Below are 17,922 nucleotides of genomic sequence, written 5' to 3' on the forward strand. Positions count from 1 at the left end.
ATTCAGGAGAATCTCCATTCCTTCATTGTGAGGAATTTGTCGCCTTTCCGACCTCATATTTTACACGCTTCGCTCTAGACGACCCAAGGGCTGCGAGCTTTTCTCAAATCTGCAAGAGAAAAGAACTTTTTCGTGTCGACATTTACGATCCCGAACAGCCTTCTTTTTGCGCTCCACGGCCAGATAGCCTCGATGAGTCTGACGCGAAACAGTAAATACACCAGTTTGAGAAATCAGAATGGCAGCTGTCGAGGTCTTAAAGTGTGGCGACTGTCGCCCAGAGAACGATTATGGATTACGGACGACTCATTCTTGGACGACTGGATTGGATGATGGGAATTGGACTGCGGAGGACACGCGCATTCGATTGAGCTTTCTGGCCAAGGCATGGGTTGAATTGCGGACCCAGAAACCTGAATCAACAAGACTGGTACGACCAAATGCGATCTTATTCAATAATTTTCATGTTCTTATATACGTCTATGCTTCGACATGGCTGCTGCTGCTGCTGTCGTGCAGTGCAGTAGTGGCCGAAGCCCGCCGCAGGACAGCGGTGTGGATCGTGAACAGCTCAGATCGCTGACGAACTTATAGGATATATTTCCGGATCTAGCACTTACGTGGCGGTGCAGAAAGGACGTCGAACCCCTCAAAACTCCAAAAACGAGGCTAGACTGCTCGCCGAGAGGTGGTGATGATTCTCCACAACAGACCGCAGAGGTTACCGTTTTCCACGATACCGAAGCTCGTGCCGAAAAGCACCCCTCACTCCAGACCGACCACCTCATTCTTACGGATACGCCGCAAAAACAAGACGAGCCCTCCCTATTCCACGACCCCGCGATGGCCTCAAAAGTGGACTTCAACTCTAATCAAGGTTTCACCCAGGCGGCAAAAAATAAGAAGAAGAAGGGTGGTGCAGCCCAAGGTGGTTGGGATGACGATGAGAAGAAGAAGGAGGAAGGGGCTGGCGAGGACAAGAATGGTGCTGATAAGGGTGCTGGAGATACCGGTGCTGGCGCCGGCGACGCATTTGGGGATAAAAAGGACGATACGAATGGAGATGGTGACGCTGGTGGCGGTGATCCTCCAGCTGACGACGACTGGGGGAGTTTTATGCCAGCCAAAGGTAAGAAGAAGGGAAAGAAAGGAGCAAAGGCAGAAGAGCCTACACCGGCGGCGGCTCCAGATCCACCCGTGGAAAAGTTTGATGCGTTTCATGAGATTAAGTTAGACGACGGTCCGGGGTTAGATCTAAGTTTTGATACAGGGTTTTCTGGTGCAGGTTCGAAATCAAGTGCTTCTGGAGTGGGAACATGGGGCTCAAGTTGGGCCACAGGGGATTCCAAAACTGCCAAAACATCAAGGTAAGCTACTCATCTGTACTTTTGCAGAAACCCTATTCTGCACTTCATTACCTGCAAATAAAGACCAGAGACATGAGCGTCCATCTACAAACCCAAAGGTATATCTGTACAAATTGCATGACGAGGATGTTACTCTGGAGACTTACGGGAATGGACTGAGTATCACTGTCGATTATAGAGATGCTGACTTTAATTAGTACATGGGATTTCTCTGCTACTAATGCAACGGAAACGAAGGACAAAGAAGCTGAAGGTGATACATCCTGGAGTATAGATCGAGGGAAGCCTAAGAAGAAGAATACTGGATTTACCTTTGGGTCCCTTGACGAAGAGAAGACTGACAACCCTGATGCGCCAGACAAAAAAGATGATACCTTCGATTTCGGATTCACCGCTGCTTCCAAAAAGGATAAGAAGAAGAAAAAAGGGGGCTTTATGGATTTTGAAGAAACCAAGGATGAGACTCCTGCTATAGCTGAAGAGCCGCCGGTTGAAGACGACTGGGGGGGAGGATGGGGAGCTGCCAAAACCACAAAGAAGAAGGGTAAGAAGGGCGAGCCGGAACCTCCCGCAGAAGAGCCCAAGCCTGTAGATCCACCGCCCCCTGTCGAAGACGAATGGGCTCCGGCCGGTAATAAGAAGGATAAGAAAAAGAAGAAAGCTACGTTTAACGTCTGGGACGAACCTGCAAAAGAAGATGACATTACACCACCGCCGCCGCCGCCGCCAGTGGAAGAGGAGGCCGCTGTTGACGATGGATGGGGCTCTGTCGCGACCTCCAAAAAGGACAAGAAAAAGAAAGGTAAGAATATCGTGGACGATGTAGTTAAGCCAGAAGAGGTTCCCCCGCCACCACCAGCAGAACCAGAGGCACCCGCCGATGACGGTTGGGGATTTTCTAGCTCCAAGAAGGACAAGAAAGCAAAAAAGGGGAAGGCATCATTTGGGTTTGGCTCTTTTGACGAGCCCGAGGAAATCAAAGAGGAGCCCGTTGTCATTGCGGATCCCGTAGCTGAAGAGCCTGCTGATGACGGCTGGGGATCTTTCGGTGCTGCAAAAGGTAAGAAAAAGAAAAGTAAAGCCGTGGTCGAGGAACCTGTGAAGATTGCCGAAGTTGTCGAACCTCCTGAAATCGAAGCCGCGCCCCTCGACGATGGATGGGGCTCTGTTGCGACCTCCAAAAAGGACAAGAAGAAGAAGGGCAAGGGCGCCATTGAAGAAATCAAAGAAGAAATACCACCTCCTCCGCCTCCTGCACCAGAGCCAGAGGTGGAAGCTGATTCTGGTTGGGGGTTTTCGACGACATCTAAAAAAGACAAGAAGAAGAAAGGCAAGAACACGATCGATGAGCCGGTCAAAGCGGAAGAGCCTGTCATAGCAGATCCTATCGTTGAAGAACCTGCGGATGACGGTTGGGGATCCTTCTCTACGAAAAATAGCAAGAAGAAGAAAACGAAAGACGAGCCGATCAAAATTGAAGAAGTCCCACCTCCTCCACCTCCTGCACCAGAGCCAGAGCCCGAAGCCGATGCTTGGGGTTCTGTTCCAACATCAAAGAAAGAGAAAAAGAAGAAGGGAAAGAACGCCTTTGACGTCGAGGAGCCTCCTAAGGTCGAAGCAGTCGTTCCGGAACCAGCTCAGGAAGAGCCTGATGATGGTGGTGGTTGGGGCTCTTTTGCCACTTCTAAGAAAGACAAGAAGAACAAGAAAGGCAAAGCCACCGAAGAACCTCCTGCTCCGATTGAGATTGCGCCCGATCCTGAACCAGAGCCTAATGTAGAGGAAACCGCTGATGACGGCTGGGGTATGTTCGGGAGTAAGAAGGACAAGAAAGGTAAGAAGGACAAGACCGTCGCAGAATCCAAAATCGAGCCTCCACCTCCTCCTCCTGAACCAGAAAAGGTTGAAGAAGCATCGAGTTGGGGCTCGTCTTGGGGCATCACAGGTAAAAAGGACAAAAAGAAGGCAGGGAAAAAGGAGACATCTCCAGAGCCTGTGCCTATCATCAAAGCCATCGAATCTTCCGGCAATGATGACTGGATGAACTGGGGTCAAAAATCAACCGACAAGAACGGCAAGGGGGATAAGTCCATTATCGAAGAAGATGTACCTCCAGTCGTCCCTGAAGTTGGCGACGCCGGTGGCGACGATTTCTTCTCGTCATTTACCAATTCTAAGAGCAAGGATAAAAAGAAAAAGACGAAAGACTTAGACGAGCCTATCAAACCCGATATAGTTGAGGAACCAACAGCAGAAGATTCATGGGGCTTTTCCGCTTCCAAGACAGGCAAGAAGGGTAAGAAGACTAAGAGTCCTTTCGAGATGGTCGAGGAGATTGCGACTCCAGAACCAGAGCCTGTTGATGAACCCAAACCTGCCGAAGACAATTGGGGTTCCAGCTGGGGAGCGGTCACTAAGAAGGACAAAAAGTCAAAGTCCAAGAAGGTCGACGATCCCCCACCTCCTGCCCCGACACCCCCAGCAATGGATCTTACCGAACCTGAAGCAGATATGTGGGGAGATTTTGGAAGCCCTGCCGCCAAGGTGAAATCTAAAGAGGAGGAGAAGAGGGATGAGAAGAAAGCTAAGGAGGAGGAGGAAGCTGCCTACAAAAAGATGTCCAGTAAACAGAAGAAGGAGTTCGACAAGAAGAAGAAAAAGGAGGAGCAGGCAGAAGCTGATGCGAAAGCAAAGAAAGAGAAAGAGGAGCAGGAGGAGGCAGATCGTATCAGAAAAGAGGAAGAAGAGGCCGAAGAAGAGCGGAAAGCCAAAGAGGAGGCCGGTCAAAAGGAGGCCGAGGAAAAGCTCGCCGCGCTCGAGGCAGCGAAACCAAAGAAGGTGCTCTCCAAGAAGGAGCAGAAGAAATTGGATGATGCTGCAAAGAAGAAAGACGCGGACGAGCTCGAAGCGAAGCTTGCCAAAGAAGCGGAGGAGCAGGCTCTCAAGGATCAGGAGGCTGAAGAACAAGCGGCTCTAGATGCCAAGAAGTCCTCCAAAAAGGATACCAAGGCCTCCGCAAAGGGGAAGAAGGGGAAGGCCAGCAAAGACCCCGAGCCGGAAATCGAAGTGGAGGCTGCGCCTGAAGCGGATCTGCTCATCGATCTGGATTCCGGGGTCGACAAAATCGAGGACAAGTCCGAGGTCTTTAGTTTCTGGGGTGCCAAAAAGTCGAGCAAGGGTGCCGCCGCTACGCCGCGAGACGAGATTGCGAATCTTGCAAGTGCGGGTGCTGACAAAGCGAACCTTCCAGAAGCCACCCGCACGTCCAAGGACACATCGTCCTCGTCTGGTGTTCGTGCTGCTGCTGCAGCTGCAGCTTTGATGAGGGCATCAACCGTTACCAAGAAACCAGTCTCCGGAGGAAAGATTGCTGATCGATTGAAAGCATTCGAGCCGGCGAAGGAAGTAGAAGATCTCGCCCCCCCGCCGCCTCCCCCGCCTCCAGCGCCACCAAAGGAGACTAAGGAGGATAAGAAGAAGTCCAAGTCCTCGAAAGAAAAGGAGAAGGAAAAATCCGCGTCTAAGGAGACCAGCCCACCACCTCCACCCAAATCAGTATCTAAAGACGTCCCCGGTAGTTTCCCGTCTGATAATTTCGACGACGATTTGCTTGACCTTGAGATGCCCGTTGAGCCCAAAGCGTCTAGCAAGAGTAAGTCATCTAGCAAAGAAAAGAAAGCAGCAAAAGAGCCCAAGGAAGTCAAGGAGCCCAAGGAAGAGGTCGCCATCTCAAGACCGCCAACTCCACCACCCGAGCCCAAATCATCATCCAAGAAAGAGCGTCCTAGAGTAGTTCGCGATGGCACTTCCTCGTGGGGCGCATGGGGTGCAACTCCACGCAAAGACGAGAAGGAAAAGAAATCTTCTAGGGAGAAAGCAAAGGACTCCGACGTGAAACGTTCCAAGTCTTCTAGAAAATCACCTGAGAAGGAAGAGAAAACATCTTCGAAAGACTCTTCGTCTGAAAAAGCCGATCGCCCACCAGTCTCGAGGGGGATATCGAGCATGTTTGGCGCGACACCCACTTTGTCACGATCCAAGTCGACCTCTGAGAAACGGCCAAGTAGCGGCCGCACAAGTCGTCGCCACTCTGCAGTCCTCGATGAATCAGGCATGCCTTCTCCACCTCCAGAAGATCCGCCTGAGATGTCAGCAAAGGCCGCAAGGATGCTGGGAATCACCCCTGGCAAACTTTCGAGAAGCAAGTCAGAAAAGCAGAGCAAATCACGTGGTAAGTCACATAAACAAATCTCACCTCACCTTTTGACATAGCTAACACGACTGTTTCAGGTATCATTGATGATGATGATGACATTGTGATGGTCGAAGAACCAGCCCCTGAGCGATCCAGTCGGGAACGAAAAGGAAAATCGAAGGTAATTTCAGACCCAATCTTCCGAGGCGCCCCGCCACCAGCAGTGCCAATGCCACCTGGAATGGACGACATGCCGTACCGGTCCAGAGAGCCGCCGTCATTCTCAAGGGATTATGCTAATGCAAGAGGTTACAAACAGGGGAAACAAGAAGATGATATTGTTATGGTCGACGCCGGAGGCCCGTCCGAAAACATACCTGGATTGAAGAGAGCTGATTCAAGCGCGAAGAGGGCTAGTCTTGGTGGCATGTTCGGTGGTCTTTTAAGCTCCAAATCTCGACCCGATAACAAACGACGAAGCACGGCTGTTACGGATGACGAAGGCGTACGTGGATTGAGGCGTGAGGATCGAAAAATCAAACGTCCTACCAGAGAGAGATCTAATACGGTGGATCGCGATATGACCATGTCTGGTGGAGCAGCCGACGAGGACCAAGAGGCTCGTAGGGCCGCTCGACACGCGAGGAGAGCTGAGAGGGAAGCTATAGACAAAGCTGCTGAAGAGTCTCGAAGGGCCAAGGATGAAGAGAGGCGAGATCGTCGCAAGAAGCAAGAGGAGCAAGAGGAAGCTCGTAAGCAAGAGGACAGGGAAGCGAGACGCGCTGCACGACGTGAACAGAAAGCTCGCGAGGAGGCCGATCGACAAGCCGCTGAGGCAAAAGAAGCAGACCGACAACGACGTCGTGCTCGTAAGGCTGAAAAGGAATCTGCACAAACTGATGGTGAACCGTTAACAGAAGATCCTGAACGCCGACGAAAGTCTGACCGAAGAAGATCACATATGGATCCGCCCGCCGAGGACGAAGAGCGCAGGAAAAGACGAGAAGAGCGACGCGCTGCTAAAGCTGGCGGCAGCACCCCAAGGACCAGTCGACGGAAGTCGGCTCCAGTTCCAGAAGATTACTTTGACTCTCGCAATGGCAGCAAATCACGAGATGCCGAGTTCATGCCTGCGGATGGCCCTGTTTATAAGGATGCCAAACGTAAGAAGGAGAAGCCTGGATGGCCGCATTCTGGCACAGACTCGTGGGTTAAAGATCACTCTGATGCGCCGCCGCCACCGGAAGCCACTCCATCTGCGGAGGGCGAAGAGAAAGATGGAGATGACAATGCCAGACGTCGCAAGTCAAGACGGCAGTCTAAGTATGGCGATGAGGATCCAGAGGAACGTCGGAGAAGACGCGAATCTCGACGCGGCGGTGATAAGGCAACCGTGAGAAGTGGTGAGGGCAGCCAAGGAGAACGTAGATCCAGTAGACGCGACTCTGGCTTTGTCGAAACCACACCGTCTCGAGGTCCGTCTGCATCTGGCGGTCTCTTCAGTCGTTGGAAGAAGATAGCTGGGGTTTAGCGAATGCAGCATTTTGCCGGAGTTTAGCGAATGATTTGGTGGGATTTACGTGTTAGGATGTATTCATACCCCAGGGTTGTTCGTTTCACTATATTTATTTTGGGAGACGGAGCATTGTATCGTAGTGTATCTGCATAGGAAAGACGGCGCGGGGTGTGGTCTCGATGACTTGTTAGAGCTATGGTGGGCGCGTTTGAGTTGACTATATATACCCTTCAATCTACTGCAACATAATATACCAGTTTACCAGCGTTATATTTTTTGTATTCTATAAATATCTTGATATAGCTGTTAGCCGTCCCATGGCCAACACGTGATCCCTAAACATGTCCAAGCCTAATGGGGCAAAAGTCTCCCAGCGATAACGAAGACGAGCTGGGTGGACCACGCACGACATGTTTTGGGTCTGCCCACCACTCCGTCCTGCCCTACGATTCCGATGCAGCGGCCTACCAGAAGCGGTCCAGTTGTCCCTTGGTCTCGTCGACATGGACGGATGGGATTCGAGGGGCGCGACCCAGGACGCATTTGATACGATGCCCGCTGGGTATGGTGCGCACTACGAATCGGCAACGTGACCGGATGTATATGGGAAGAGGCGGTGGGCTTGCTGGGGGAACGGCCGCTGTCGACCGCATTGGGACAGCTTTGGATCTTCACTGCTTCAGACCGGCAGGTGGCTGTCGTTCGAGGGTGGGCGGATGGCCGAGGGGAGCTGAAGAGATGCAGTGGGGTGAGTCGTCAATTATTCACTTCAGGTTGTTTGTTGGACACATTACAAACGACCGTGAATGATACACAGGACTTGGTTCCTTCTCGGGGTGCCCAGGTGGTATTCACAGTTGTCCCATCCCTTCTCATCACCTTTCCTTTCACTGCTTCTACGCTCAAAAAAATGCCTCACATGCAAGCTGCCGGGTCTCAAGCGCGCGCGAAGACCTCTACGACTGTTTCCTGATTCTTTTACCTCTTCGGTACAAGTGGTTTCTGGGCTGTTTAACCTGCATCATCGCCCAGTCTACATGCGAAGTGGGGGTCTAGCGACTTACATCTGTGGTAACGGGTGGCTACTCAAAGCTGAGATCTATTCCTCCCGTTGCCATATATTCCTCGAAGTCGAAGACGCTGTATCTCGATTTTTGGCAACTTGTTTGGATGTTCGCGACTCAGATTTCGGGCAGTCTGACGATCGAGAGTTGATATACTAATTCACAAGTCACACTCATATCTTTAGGAAGACCTCTAACGCCAACCTCTACCGCCTTTCGATTCCAAGTATAGCTGCGCCATGGCGTTCATCCAGTCATTTCCCAGTTATTGGGTCTTCGGCTTTGGTGCTGTATTTCTCGTTTCTTCTCTGATAGCTCTCAGCCGTCGTCAAAGAGTCTCCGTCCTGGATCGATTTCGCTTCCCTCGGCGGCGTGCTTCTGGAGCTTCAACACCACCACGTTCTATTTCGCCAGGCAACACAGAGAAGAAAGCTGCCCCTGCAGCGCTGGACTTTGTCGAAACCTTTCCGCCTTCCCTGCGATCAACTCTCCCTCAGCTTGCAAAGTCTTTGCCAGCAGTGAAGAAGAAGATTTTATTATCTCCTGAACCTGCGGCTGGATCGTTTGTCAAGGATCTGCTGCCGATGACTACCTCATATATGGACACTCGCTCTCCCAAATACACCCCTACTGGCTTGTCTACTGAAGAGATCATAGCATTGGGTGACTTTCCAGCCTATGATATCCTGACTGGTGTTCCAAACCCCTCACCGTTCAAAGAATTCAATCCTCTTACGGCTGTTACACGGCCATATCGTCCTCTAAGATGGAATTATCACCAGACAATGTGTGGGTATGCCCAATTGACTGCGTCGGTCTTCCACTAACATCCTTCAGCTCTCACGAAAATGGAGCCGGACTGGTGGTTAGAAATTGATAAAACATATCCTTCCATGATTGCGGAGCGCCAGAAGCTCTTCCGTCTTCACGGCAACAAAGTTCTCGATTTTCTACCAGGATCCGAACTCGCTTGTAAAGAATTGATGGAGCAATGTTTACTCTTCTACTGTCACCGCTTTCCGCTTCATTTCTCGCTATCAAAGGACAGAAAGATATTTACCAATAACTTACTAAACACTACAACCGAAATCAAGAGCCAGCCTCCCCTCCATATCCTTCTCAACAACGTGCCTGAGGATTTCGCCATCGTCCTCCGAAACGAAGTTGATGGCATGTATTACATGCGCGCCGGTGTCATCTGTTCCTCACTGGGCTGGAACGTATCCACCAAACTCGGTCTCCAACTCCGCGATATCCACGGCTCAATTCCAGATTACAAAGAAAAGATGCAATTCTCCATGGACCGTTATTTCTCTAAAATGCCCACCAACGCCCCAATCCAGCGCGGATCCTGGGGCTTGGAGGTCGGTTGCCCATTATTCATGCCTCCAGGCGACCCGCACGAGAAGCTCCGAGAAGTCCAAAGCCCAGATCTCAAAATCGAGGACTGTAATCTGAGAGTAGACTGGCAAACCCTCCGTCGTATGCCTCTCAGCGGTGCCATCGTCTTCAATTTCACAGCGCTCTTCACGCCTGTCACGGAATTCAGAGATGAACCTAAGATTCCTGCGCTGCTGATTAAGATTTTGAGGGAGGGGAAGAGGAGTCTGATGGAGTATAAGAATACGTGGCATGTGGAGCATATGGTACTTCCTGCACTTGAGGAGTGGGCGAGGGAACAGGTTGAGAAGGGGGTGGTGAAGGCGGATTGGGAAGTCGCGACGTTGGATGAGAGTCCGTATTTTGAGGGGTGGGAGGAGAAGTGGCGGAGGGCGCAGGGGTATTGATGGTGGATGGTTGCGAGTTTGATATGTGGGTGCATGGAAGTTCGATTTAATGAAATATGAGGATCGATGGGTTTGGATTCGGATAGCTGGAGGTGTGGCGCTGAAATATGCGCAGGTAACAACATATGATAAACATGAAGAATATGAATCAGTGTGCTAAGGATTTTTGACAATCTCATCATAACAATCATCACAATTTCTCACACTTAGCCATCTTCCATTCTATACCTCATCTGATCATTCAGGCGACCCTCAAAACATCCTTAGATCCGCAATGTAATTCATAAACACCGTCCCTTACGGCAAACCACTGCTCTTCTAACCTTGAAAGCTAACTTGAAAACGATCTAGTTACGGTATTAGATGACGGTTGTCGTGAGAAAACATCTTCCTAGGTTTGAAACATATCTTCAATCTTTCTGAGCTCTTTCCTAACATCCTCTCAAATCACAAGTCTCCATCTCATTATCGCGAAAGGCTATCACATCCTCCTGGAAAACATCAGTTTCCTAGTCACCAAGATTTCCTCATATTGAAACATCAGCGCTGATACGATGTCCTGAGTTTTGGCCACCTGTGAGCGCGGGTAGATTTACTGCTGAGCGACAACGGGTGTGGAAATTCATGAGGCTTTTTTCTTTTACATTTCCATTGAAATGAATGACACAAATCCATATTCGGCTTCGAGTCGGAGGAAGAGGTGATACCGAGCTTGTCAGGTAGATGTGAGGGATGGAAAATATGAATTGGGTAGTGGAGATGGAAGGGGGAAGAGGGGATTCGGGTTGGGGTTTGGATTGGCGACTGGATGTTGGAGTTGAGGGTGAGAAACTGAAATGGGAAGGAGATTTGTTTTGTTTAAGAGATTGTTGGGATGGATTTATGGCTGTATAACTGTAGAGAGTGAAAGATTGGGTTCACAAGAAAATTATAAAATTGTTGTGGAGGTATCGCCTAGAAATAGTGATGTCTAGTAGTTGATCACGATGGTTGATGGGGTAGTAGGTATTTTGATTTCGTGTATGATATTCTGAAGACTGGCATTTTCTATAGAAAATTCTAGGAAATTAGGAATTCATATAGTAAACACATCATTTGGGCGCTGTTGCTATGGGCAAAAGTGGCACGTCGTTGCATTTGGTAGAGTTTACCTCTGTGTTCGTGAATCCGAGTCTTTGGAAAAGGTCGACCTGGAGTTGGTATATATCTTCTAACTCTACTTTATGTGCCTGAGAAGTGAACGATTATATCTAGTCTAGCCCCTCTGTAAGTAATGATGGTTAAATGAGGTTGCTTAGATAAGTCTTCGATAGACTCAACAATGGTGGTAGCTATTAAATACCTTGGCCCCCATTCGCTCGCAAGGATTTTCGTTTTTCTCTATCGCGATAATATTCGGTCTATTTCTGGGCCATTTAGGTCTAAATATTTGCATTTTCTAGGTATGATATTTGGGTTATATCAGAACAATTTAACTTTGATGCCAAAATATATTATATCTTCAGCCTTTGCATAATAAATATAACAGCATATCTTTAAACGCAACTTTCTATTATTCAAAAAGCGAAGAGCATGGATGTTTTTTCTTGTCTGTTTCTCTTGCTAAGAGTATTAAAGAAGATGGGGAAAGAATTGAAATATCAGATGAGAAAACCAGCAGGTGAGGAGACACGTAGGCATATCGGCATAGCCTATAAGCCAGGTATTTCTTTGTGGACAGAAAGGTGATTTTTGTCTTCTAATGCGGCGATGAGGGCTAGTTTGGCTTGAATGTAATTAATGAAGGTTGAATGAGTGCTCAGCTGAGTTTTCGATAGAACAGAAATCGTATCTGTGAGTTTGATTGTTTAGAACAAGTCGATTTGAAGTTGATGCATCTTTGACTAGGGGTTTAAAGTATCTGCTTTGAACCTCCTACTTTGTGAGTTTTAAAGACACTCAGAGAGGTTGGCTAGTTTGATTGGGTTGTCAGAGTCTGCAATTGACTCTGTTTCACTAAGCGTACCCGGAGAAGTCCTTATAGAGTAACTTTATAAAACTCTTTAACGGTGAATGCTCTTCATGCTTGAAAAAAAATTGTATCATGTATATGGATGGGCGTGGTGCTCGAGAAACTGCTGCATAGCGTTTGTTGCATTACGAATCATTGCTAAGAGCCATCGATACGTTACAAGACTGACGGGGCAGTCTCCGAATACAACAAAGATAGGAAACGAATTTCGAATACTCCTTGTCCACCACGCGAATTTAGACTTATTAGAAGAGACAACGTGGTGTAGTGTATCTACTTAATGTATCAAGCAAGAATCGGTTCCAGAGAGAATATATCCTTTTTCTCAGGCAAGGAGGTATCCCATCGTTGTTGTATGTGCTGGTGAGCCCCCAATCTCAACCACAGCAAACAATGAGCCAGAAGCCGGCCATGGTCATTGCCAAAGTCCATCTGGAAAGTCCATCTGGTCGAATCTGCGGAAGCAATTGGGTTGGAAGTTTCGTAAGCGACAAAGATTGCGTCTGATGTATCATGTACTACGGTTACACCCAATTCCCAAAAATGATCAAGGTCTCCTTCAATAGGATTGCGTACCGGTGATTGCCCAATCAAAAAAGAGCTGCGCATGATTACTCCAACCTATTATGATTTAGTTAAAGGCACCGTTCGAGCCGAGCCAGTAAGCTAGGTGATTGGGGGTGGAAGACGCCATATGACCCCCATAAAGGGTGTCGTGGGAGAGCGAGATTAACTCGATGTTACCAATCTGACCTCAAGTGTCTCCCTTGGGTGCTAGCACAGCAAATCTGTAGGAGATTCGGGCCATGGATGAGAAGATTGTGGTTAACACGTACAACATATGACGTAGTGGGAAGTTGAATTCCAGCACAGACGAGAGACATGATGATGTATGTAACAGCCATTTGCCACGAGTCGAGGAGTATTCAATTCATTACTCTCCCTCTTGCTCTCTGTAGTTAAATTGCGTATTCGTATGGTTGATACAGAAGTTTTGGCGGGAGCGCTCGAGACTGCTGGCCCACCTTAGGCTCGATCGACCAGAGCTCGACGTGATTTGCACGGGTCTCTGATCCGTAGGACCCTTAATTGCCAACGTCGCCCATTAAATAAGGTTCAACTGTTTGTTTTAATCACTGGATAGGCAGATAAGACCAATAATTTGCTCTGGTTGGTAGGAGAACTCGACCTTCCGAAGCCATCACTTCGCACGAGGTAACCCTACAATTCGTTGCGGTTGCCCCAAATCCGATTCTGCCTCTGCCTCCCAATAATTGCCAACCTAGCCAGCACCGACAACCGACCATCCTCAACACTCAAGATAGGAATCTTACCAGCTGCTCTCCGCCTTCACATGATCGAGAATGACGTTGCTGCAATCGACACATCACATGGAGCGGCAAAGTATTGCTGGTACAGTCTTGCGGATTGCGGACGCTGTCTCCGCGGTGCTTGTGCGTGCGCGTGAGTGTCGCCGTCGCAAACGTGACCACACCTACCGTTCCTTGAACGAGCCTTTCTATCGGCGAGCCAGGTACCGGGGATTGACTCTTGACATTCGCGCGAATTCGCCAGTAGAAATGGTTGTTGCCAATGTGACCCACATGTACTTCGAAGTAGGTCCAGCACCACGAAGCGAGTGACAATTAGACGCCGTCCGTGGTCAATAATGGCTGTTGCGTTCTCAATAGTCAAGTGATCTCCGCCGCGACTAGCTTGTCCTCTTCTGACGTCTGTCCACGAGTACCTACCTAGGTCCTACCTAGGTACCGCTCGATCCACAGACGACCTTCGTTGGCCTGTCATACCTGTGGATGGAGACTGGACTGAGGTCGAGGCTGTCGGTGGTAGAAAGCCAGAAGGAAGCGACACACCTCACCAAGCTGACCATCACCAGCTCCCAATCTTCAATGACAAGCCTGGTGGACCATCGCCAGCAGCTTGAAAGCTAGTGCTTGTTCGCTCTCGTTCGCTCTCGTCACGATCGCACTTACACCTTCGTCGAAGGGTTTGGTCGGCGGTCGCGGGCATCTGGCTAACAGCAGCTCCCTCCTCCCAACGGGCTTTGAATGAGGCGATTGATCAATTTGTCAGACAACTGGAGTCGGAGAAGGTTGAGAGGGCCACGGACGAGTCTTTGTCGTTGACGAAAGGCTCTGGGCGAAGCATTTGACCGTGTCTCTATGATCGGAAGCGGACGTACACTCCGCCAGTTCATCCATTCTGATTTGACAGGAGCATTTCTGCCATGTCTCCCTAGGCAAAAATCCACAAGCCCATCTCCAGATCTCACCTCGATTCCAACTCTTGCATATTTCGCGTGGAAAAAGCACCCTTCATCGCCAAATCGCTTCGCCCACCACACAACACACTCTCGCTGTCGCCACCCCCAAGACCCAGTACCGTTGACTGTCTAGACCTGCGTGTTTGCTCTGCTTGATGGAAAAGCCAACCAGCAACGTTTTTGGATCTGACGCTTTTAAATCGTGACGAGACGGGCCTCGCGACAGCGGCAATGCGCCGGAGCTGTTCTGCACCAGACCAGACGTACCATTTCGCAACTGTTCATTCCGCCTCCGACATCAAAGACTTTTTCCACTCGTGCCTCACTTTCCCGGCCCGACAAGCAAACCGATAAGTTTACAATAAGAACGGTTGCAGAAGAAGTATCGTCGAGCTTCCACCACGGTAGCATTCCCAGCCGCTGGAGACGTGTCAGAACTCACTCGTGTACACCGACAATCGCGGTTTTTTGCTCTCTTTTAAAGCTCACGCCCAAGAAGAATACTCGTTGTCTCCAACTCTGTAGGCGCCTGTGGAGGAACCAGCCATGAATCATGGAGTCGGGGGGGTCAAGCGCGGCATCTTCTAACAACCAAAATGTCTCTCGACAACAACGGGGAGCTATTGCAACTCAAGTAAGCATCGAGTCTCTTTCACAACATTGCAAGCCGCCTCTAGGAGCTCTAGTGCGCGTATTTGCGACCATTTCAACGAATACCGGCTGCAAGACACTGACGTTTTGATAAGGCTTGTGAAACTTGCCGGCAGAGGAAGCAGAAATGTGATGAGCAACGCCCCAAATGTAGCCTGTGCCAGCGGATGAAGTTGGAATGTAGGTACAGAGAGCCTCAACCGACCAAGTAAGTGCGACATAGGACCCTCGGATTCACACCATGCCCATCGTTCCGATTGACGTTCTTTACATTTGCGCACTGAATGGGACTTACTGGTAAATCTGCAGAAAGGACAAGACTCTTGTTGAAATCCTGGACCGGCTGAAGAGCCTGGAAGGCAAACTTGACCGAATTCCCATTCGAGATTCACATGCTTCTATTTCTGGACCTACACAACAATCTCCTTCAAGTCAGCACTCTTCTGCCGTCGATGCCGATCCAAATTCATATTCCTACCCTAATACTAATCGTCTACCCTCTTACCAACCAAGTCCCGGCCGTGGAACCAGAAGTCAGCCATACCGACATGCCTCTGCCGCTCATAAAATGCTCACATGGCCCGCTATTCAGCAGCTTTTGATACAAGCCGTGCCAGCCAATGTTGGAGACATGAGGAGTTTGGAACAAGAGGGCTCTGCGTTCATAGTGCGCATGCATCAGGGCCAGGGCCCTATGCCCATGGACGAATGTTTGGAAGAAACCGCGTTTCTTGGGATGCAAACACCAGCAACGAGGGCTACTGGCGGTCCCAGAGTCACCTTTCCCGACTTGACCCGGGACGTGATGCAGCGTTTAGCGAATGCATACTTCGATTCTTTCAATATGTTATACCCCTTCATGGACAGACAGAATTTTATGGCAGATATTCTCGCAATGGTCCAGACGGAAGGGTTCGATGGCGAGACTGAATCGGTGTTGGCGTTATTGGTATTTGCACTTGGCGAGCTGGCTATCGAGGGCGCTACAGGAATACCCGTTGAAACATATAAAGGCAGGCCTAGTGGCGTTAGGGGAGGCTCTCAACACAAACCCCCTGGCCTTTCGCTATTCAACGAGGCTAGGAAACGTCTTGGCTTCGTGCTCACGAAGTGTGATCTCGAAAATGTCCAAATCTTTTCCCTGGCAGCGTAAGTCTCCTGCATACTCGCTCCATAAGCCTTGAGGAAGTGACTTACGATGTTTTTACAGGCTTTACTATGAGAATTGCTCTCGACACCTCGTACGTGCCACCATTTGGACTCACTTGCCTAATTTGCATACTGAACATCAAACAGGACTTCTGGAGACTGACCGTGTCCGCGTCACAAGCCTGTCAAATCATGGTCACGTGGTAAGTCGTCTGATTGCTATATCGTAACCTCTTCTAACGGGTACAGTAGTAACACGATCGATTGGAATTCTCCTCGAGGCGATCTTACCAAGCGTGCCTATTGGCATTGCGTATTGATGGAAACGTAAGTTCAACCTGATGTTTTTCGACAGTGGTGATTGTGGCTTAACATCAACAGGGGGTTGCATCTTGAGCTCGATCTGCCACTCACTGGTATTATGGCTCTAGAGCCCAACGTTCCTTTGCCTAGTTTTGATGCTGCATACTGCGAAGCAGATCATCGTGGGAACCAGGCCTCGCATTTCGAAGCTCACTATGCGTCGCAACTTGCGCTTAGAAGATTATGCGCTGATCTCCACAACGCTATTAATGATTGTGAGTTAACTTGTAATGGAATAGGATATGTACATTCGTCGATGCTAACCAATTCAGCGATGAGAAACCCCGAGACATCCTCAAATTCGAATAGCGAGGACTTTGTTGGCGCCACTCCCAGTGTCTTGAAGCAATTAAATTCAAGATTGACGCAGTGGCGAGGAATGCTTCCATCCGATCTTCAATGGTCTGACCAAGATTCAGCTGCCTTTCCTGGCCCTCAGAAGGAAAATCCGCAGGCCAATCATTCCCTGGACCCCGAACTCTCCCCACAACGAATCAGTCGCGCTGGACGATCTTTATTCACTACCGATTTGGATCGTGAGCCTGTACATTACATGTACGTTTATGACATTCAAGTGGCCTTATTGCGAACGCGGTATTATTACGCCAAGTACATGGTCTACCGACCTTTCATTTTCAAGGCTCTACATTACCCAGAGATGATGTCGCATCAAGATGCGGAAGGTGTTGCTGAATGTTTGCGGGTTCGTTTGTCCTTCACTCTGAACCAACGAAAAAGCTAACGCTTACTCATAGACATGCTTGAAATGGCCCATCACGCTTTCGCCCACATCACGTCGCAAACGGCTAATCCCATACTTATTCTGCTGGTCGCAGAACTTCCTCGGTATCCTCCTCATTTTACACATGACGCGACACAATCCCATGCTGCGCGACATCCGGGCAACAATGTGCGGAGAGAATTTCGAGACGGAAGTCGAAGAAAGTATCGCGCTGATGATTGATTATATACGGGACTTGAAAAGTAGCGATCCGATAGCGACATGGTGCTGGAATATCGTCTCGGGGATCTACAACATCGAATGAGAGTGACCCCTTGTCAAATGCGACCTGTTCGATTTGCGTATTTGGTGCATAGCGGAGCGTTTGAATTTGCGGATACCCTCGAAACGAAGTATGGATAACGAAGGAACGAAAAAGCGATTTTATATTGCGGGGGAACGAATGGGCTTGAATCGGACGGCTCTGGGTCCTTGGATTCGCCACGGAAAGGGTCATGGTGGCGTTTTTGGGGGTCGCGATGCTGTAAGACTTTCGCTGGATGGGTTCGACTGCATGGCATCATAAAATAGCGTTATGTGGGGACGGAGTCGATTAGCGAGGTTGTTTGATTTGGATGGCTTTTTTATGGAGGAAGGTATGAGTTTTGTATATATGAAGAAATTATGTTCAAGTGTGTGCATTGATTGTACGGCGTTCTTCGGTCAGTTTGGTGCGCTATAAGAAGTGAGGGTTAACGAAGTAGAAGTCTCCTTTTAGTTGGCAGATTGACTTTTGTTTTGGGCGAATTCACAC

General features: G+C 49.3%; 4 protein-coding genes across 4 annotated transcripts; all 4 read left to right on the plus strand.

Annotated features, from left to right (window-relative positions):
• Window positions 1–238: 238 nt before the first annotated feature.
• On the plus strand, window positions 239–7,093 carry GLAREA_11216 (uncharacterized protein; the record flags this gene model as incomplete). Its single annotated transcript, XM_008079405.1, has 4 exons — window positions 239–430; window positions 595–1,367; window positions 1,565–5,598; window positions 5,658–7,093. 4 exons carry the CDS (start codon window positions 239–241, stop codon window positions 7,091–7,093), a joined length of 6,435 nt encoding a protein of 2,144 aa, XP_008077596.1.
• A 339-nt stretch (window positions 7,094–7,432) lies between these two features.
• Window positions 7,433–7,888, plus strand: GLAREA_11217 (uncharacterized protein; the record flags this gene model as incomplete). The annotated part of the gene is made up of 1 exon (XM_008079406.1): window positions 7,433–7,888. The coding sequence occupies one exon, from the start codon at window positions 7,433–7,435 to the stop codon at window positions 7,886–7,888; it is 456 nt and encodes a 151-aa protein (XP_008077597.1).
• A 493-nt stretch (window positions 7,889–8,381) lies between these two features.
• On the plus strand, window positions 8,382–9,929 carry GLAREA_11218 (uncharacterized protein; the record flags this gene model as incomplete). The annotated part of the gene is made up of 2 exons (XM_008079407.1): window positions 8,382–8,931; window positions 8,980–9,929. The coding sequence occupies 2 exons, from the start codon at window positions 8,382–8,384 to the stop codon at window positions 9,927–9,929; spliced, it is 1,500 nt and encodes a 499-aa protein (XP_008077598.1).
• Window positions 9,930–14,820: 4,891 nt separating this feature from the next.
• Window positions 14,821–17,433, plus strand: GLAREA_11219 (uncharacterized protein; the record flags this gene model as incomplete). Its single annotated transcript, XM_008079408.1, has 8 exons — window positions 14,821–14,858; window positions 15,185–16,024; window positions 16,086–16,116; window positions 16,172–16,227; window positions 16,277–16,351; window positions 16,406–16,602; window positions 16,660–17,090; window positions 17,143–17,433. The coding sequence occupies 8 exons, from the start codon at window positions 14,821–14,823 to the stop codon at window positions 17,431–17,433; spliced, it is 1,959 nt and encodes a 652-aa protein (XP_008077599.1).
• Window positions 17,434–17,922: the final 489 nt, after the last annotated feature.

The sequence above is a fragment of the Glarea lozoyensis genome (genome assembly GCF_000409485.1).
Source record: "Glarea lozoyensis ATCC 20868 chromosome Unknown GLAREA11, whole genome shotgun sequence".
NCBI classification, from domain to species: Eukaryota; Fungi; Ascomycota; class Leotiomycetes; order Helotiales; family Helotiaceae; genus Glarea; species Glarea lozoyensis.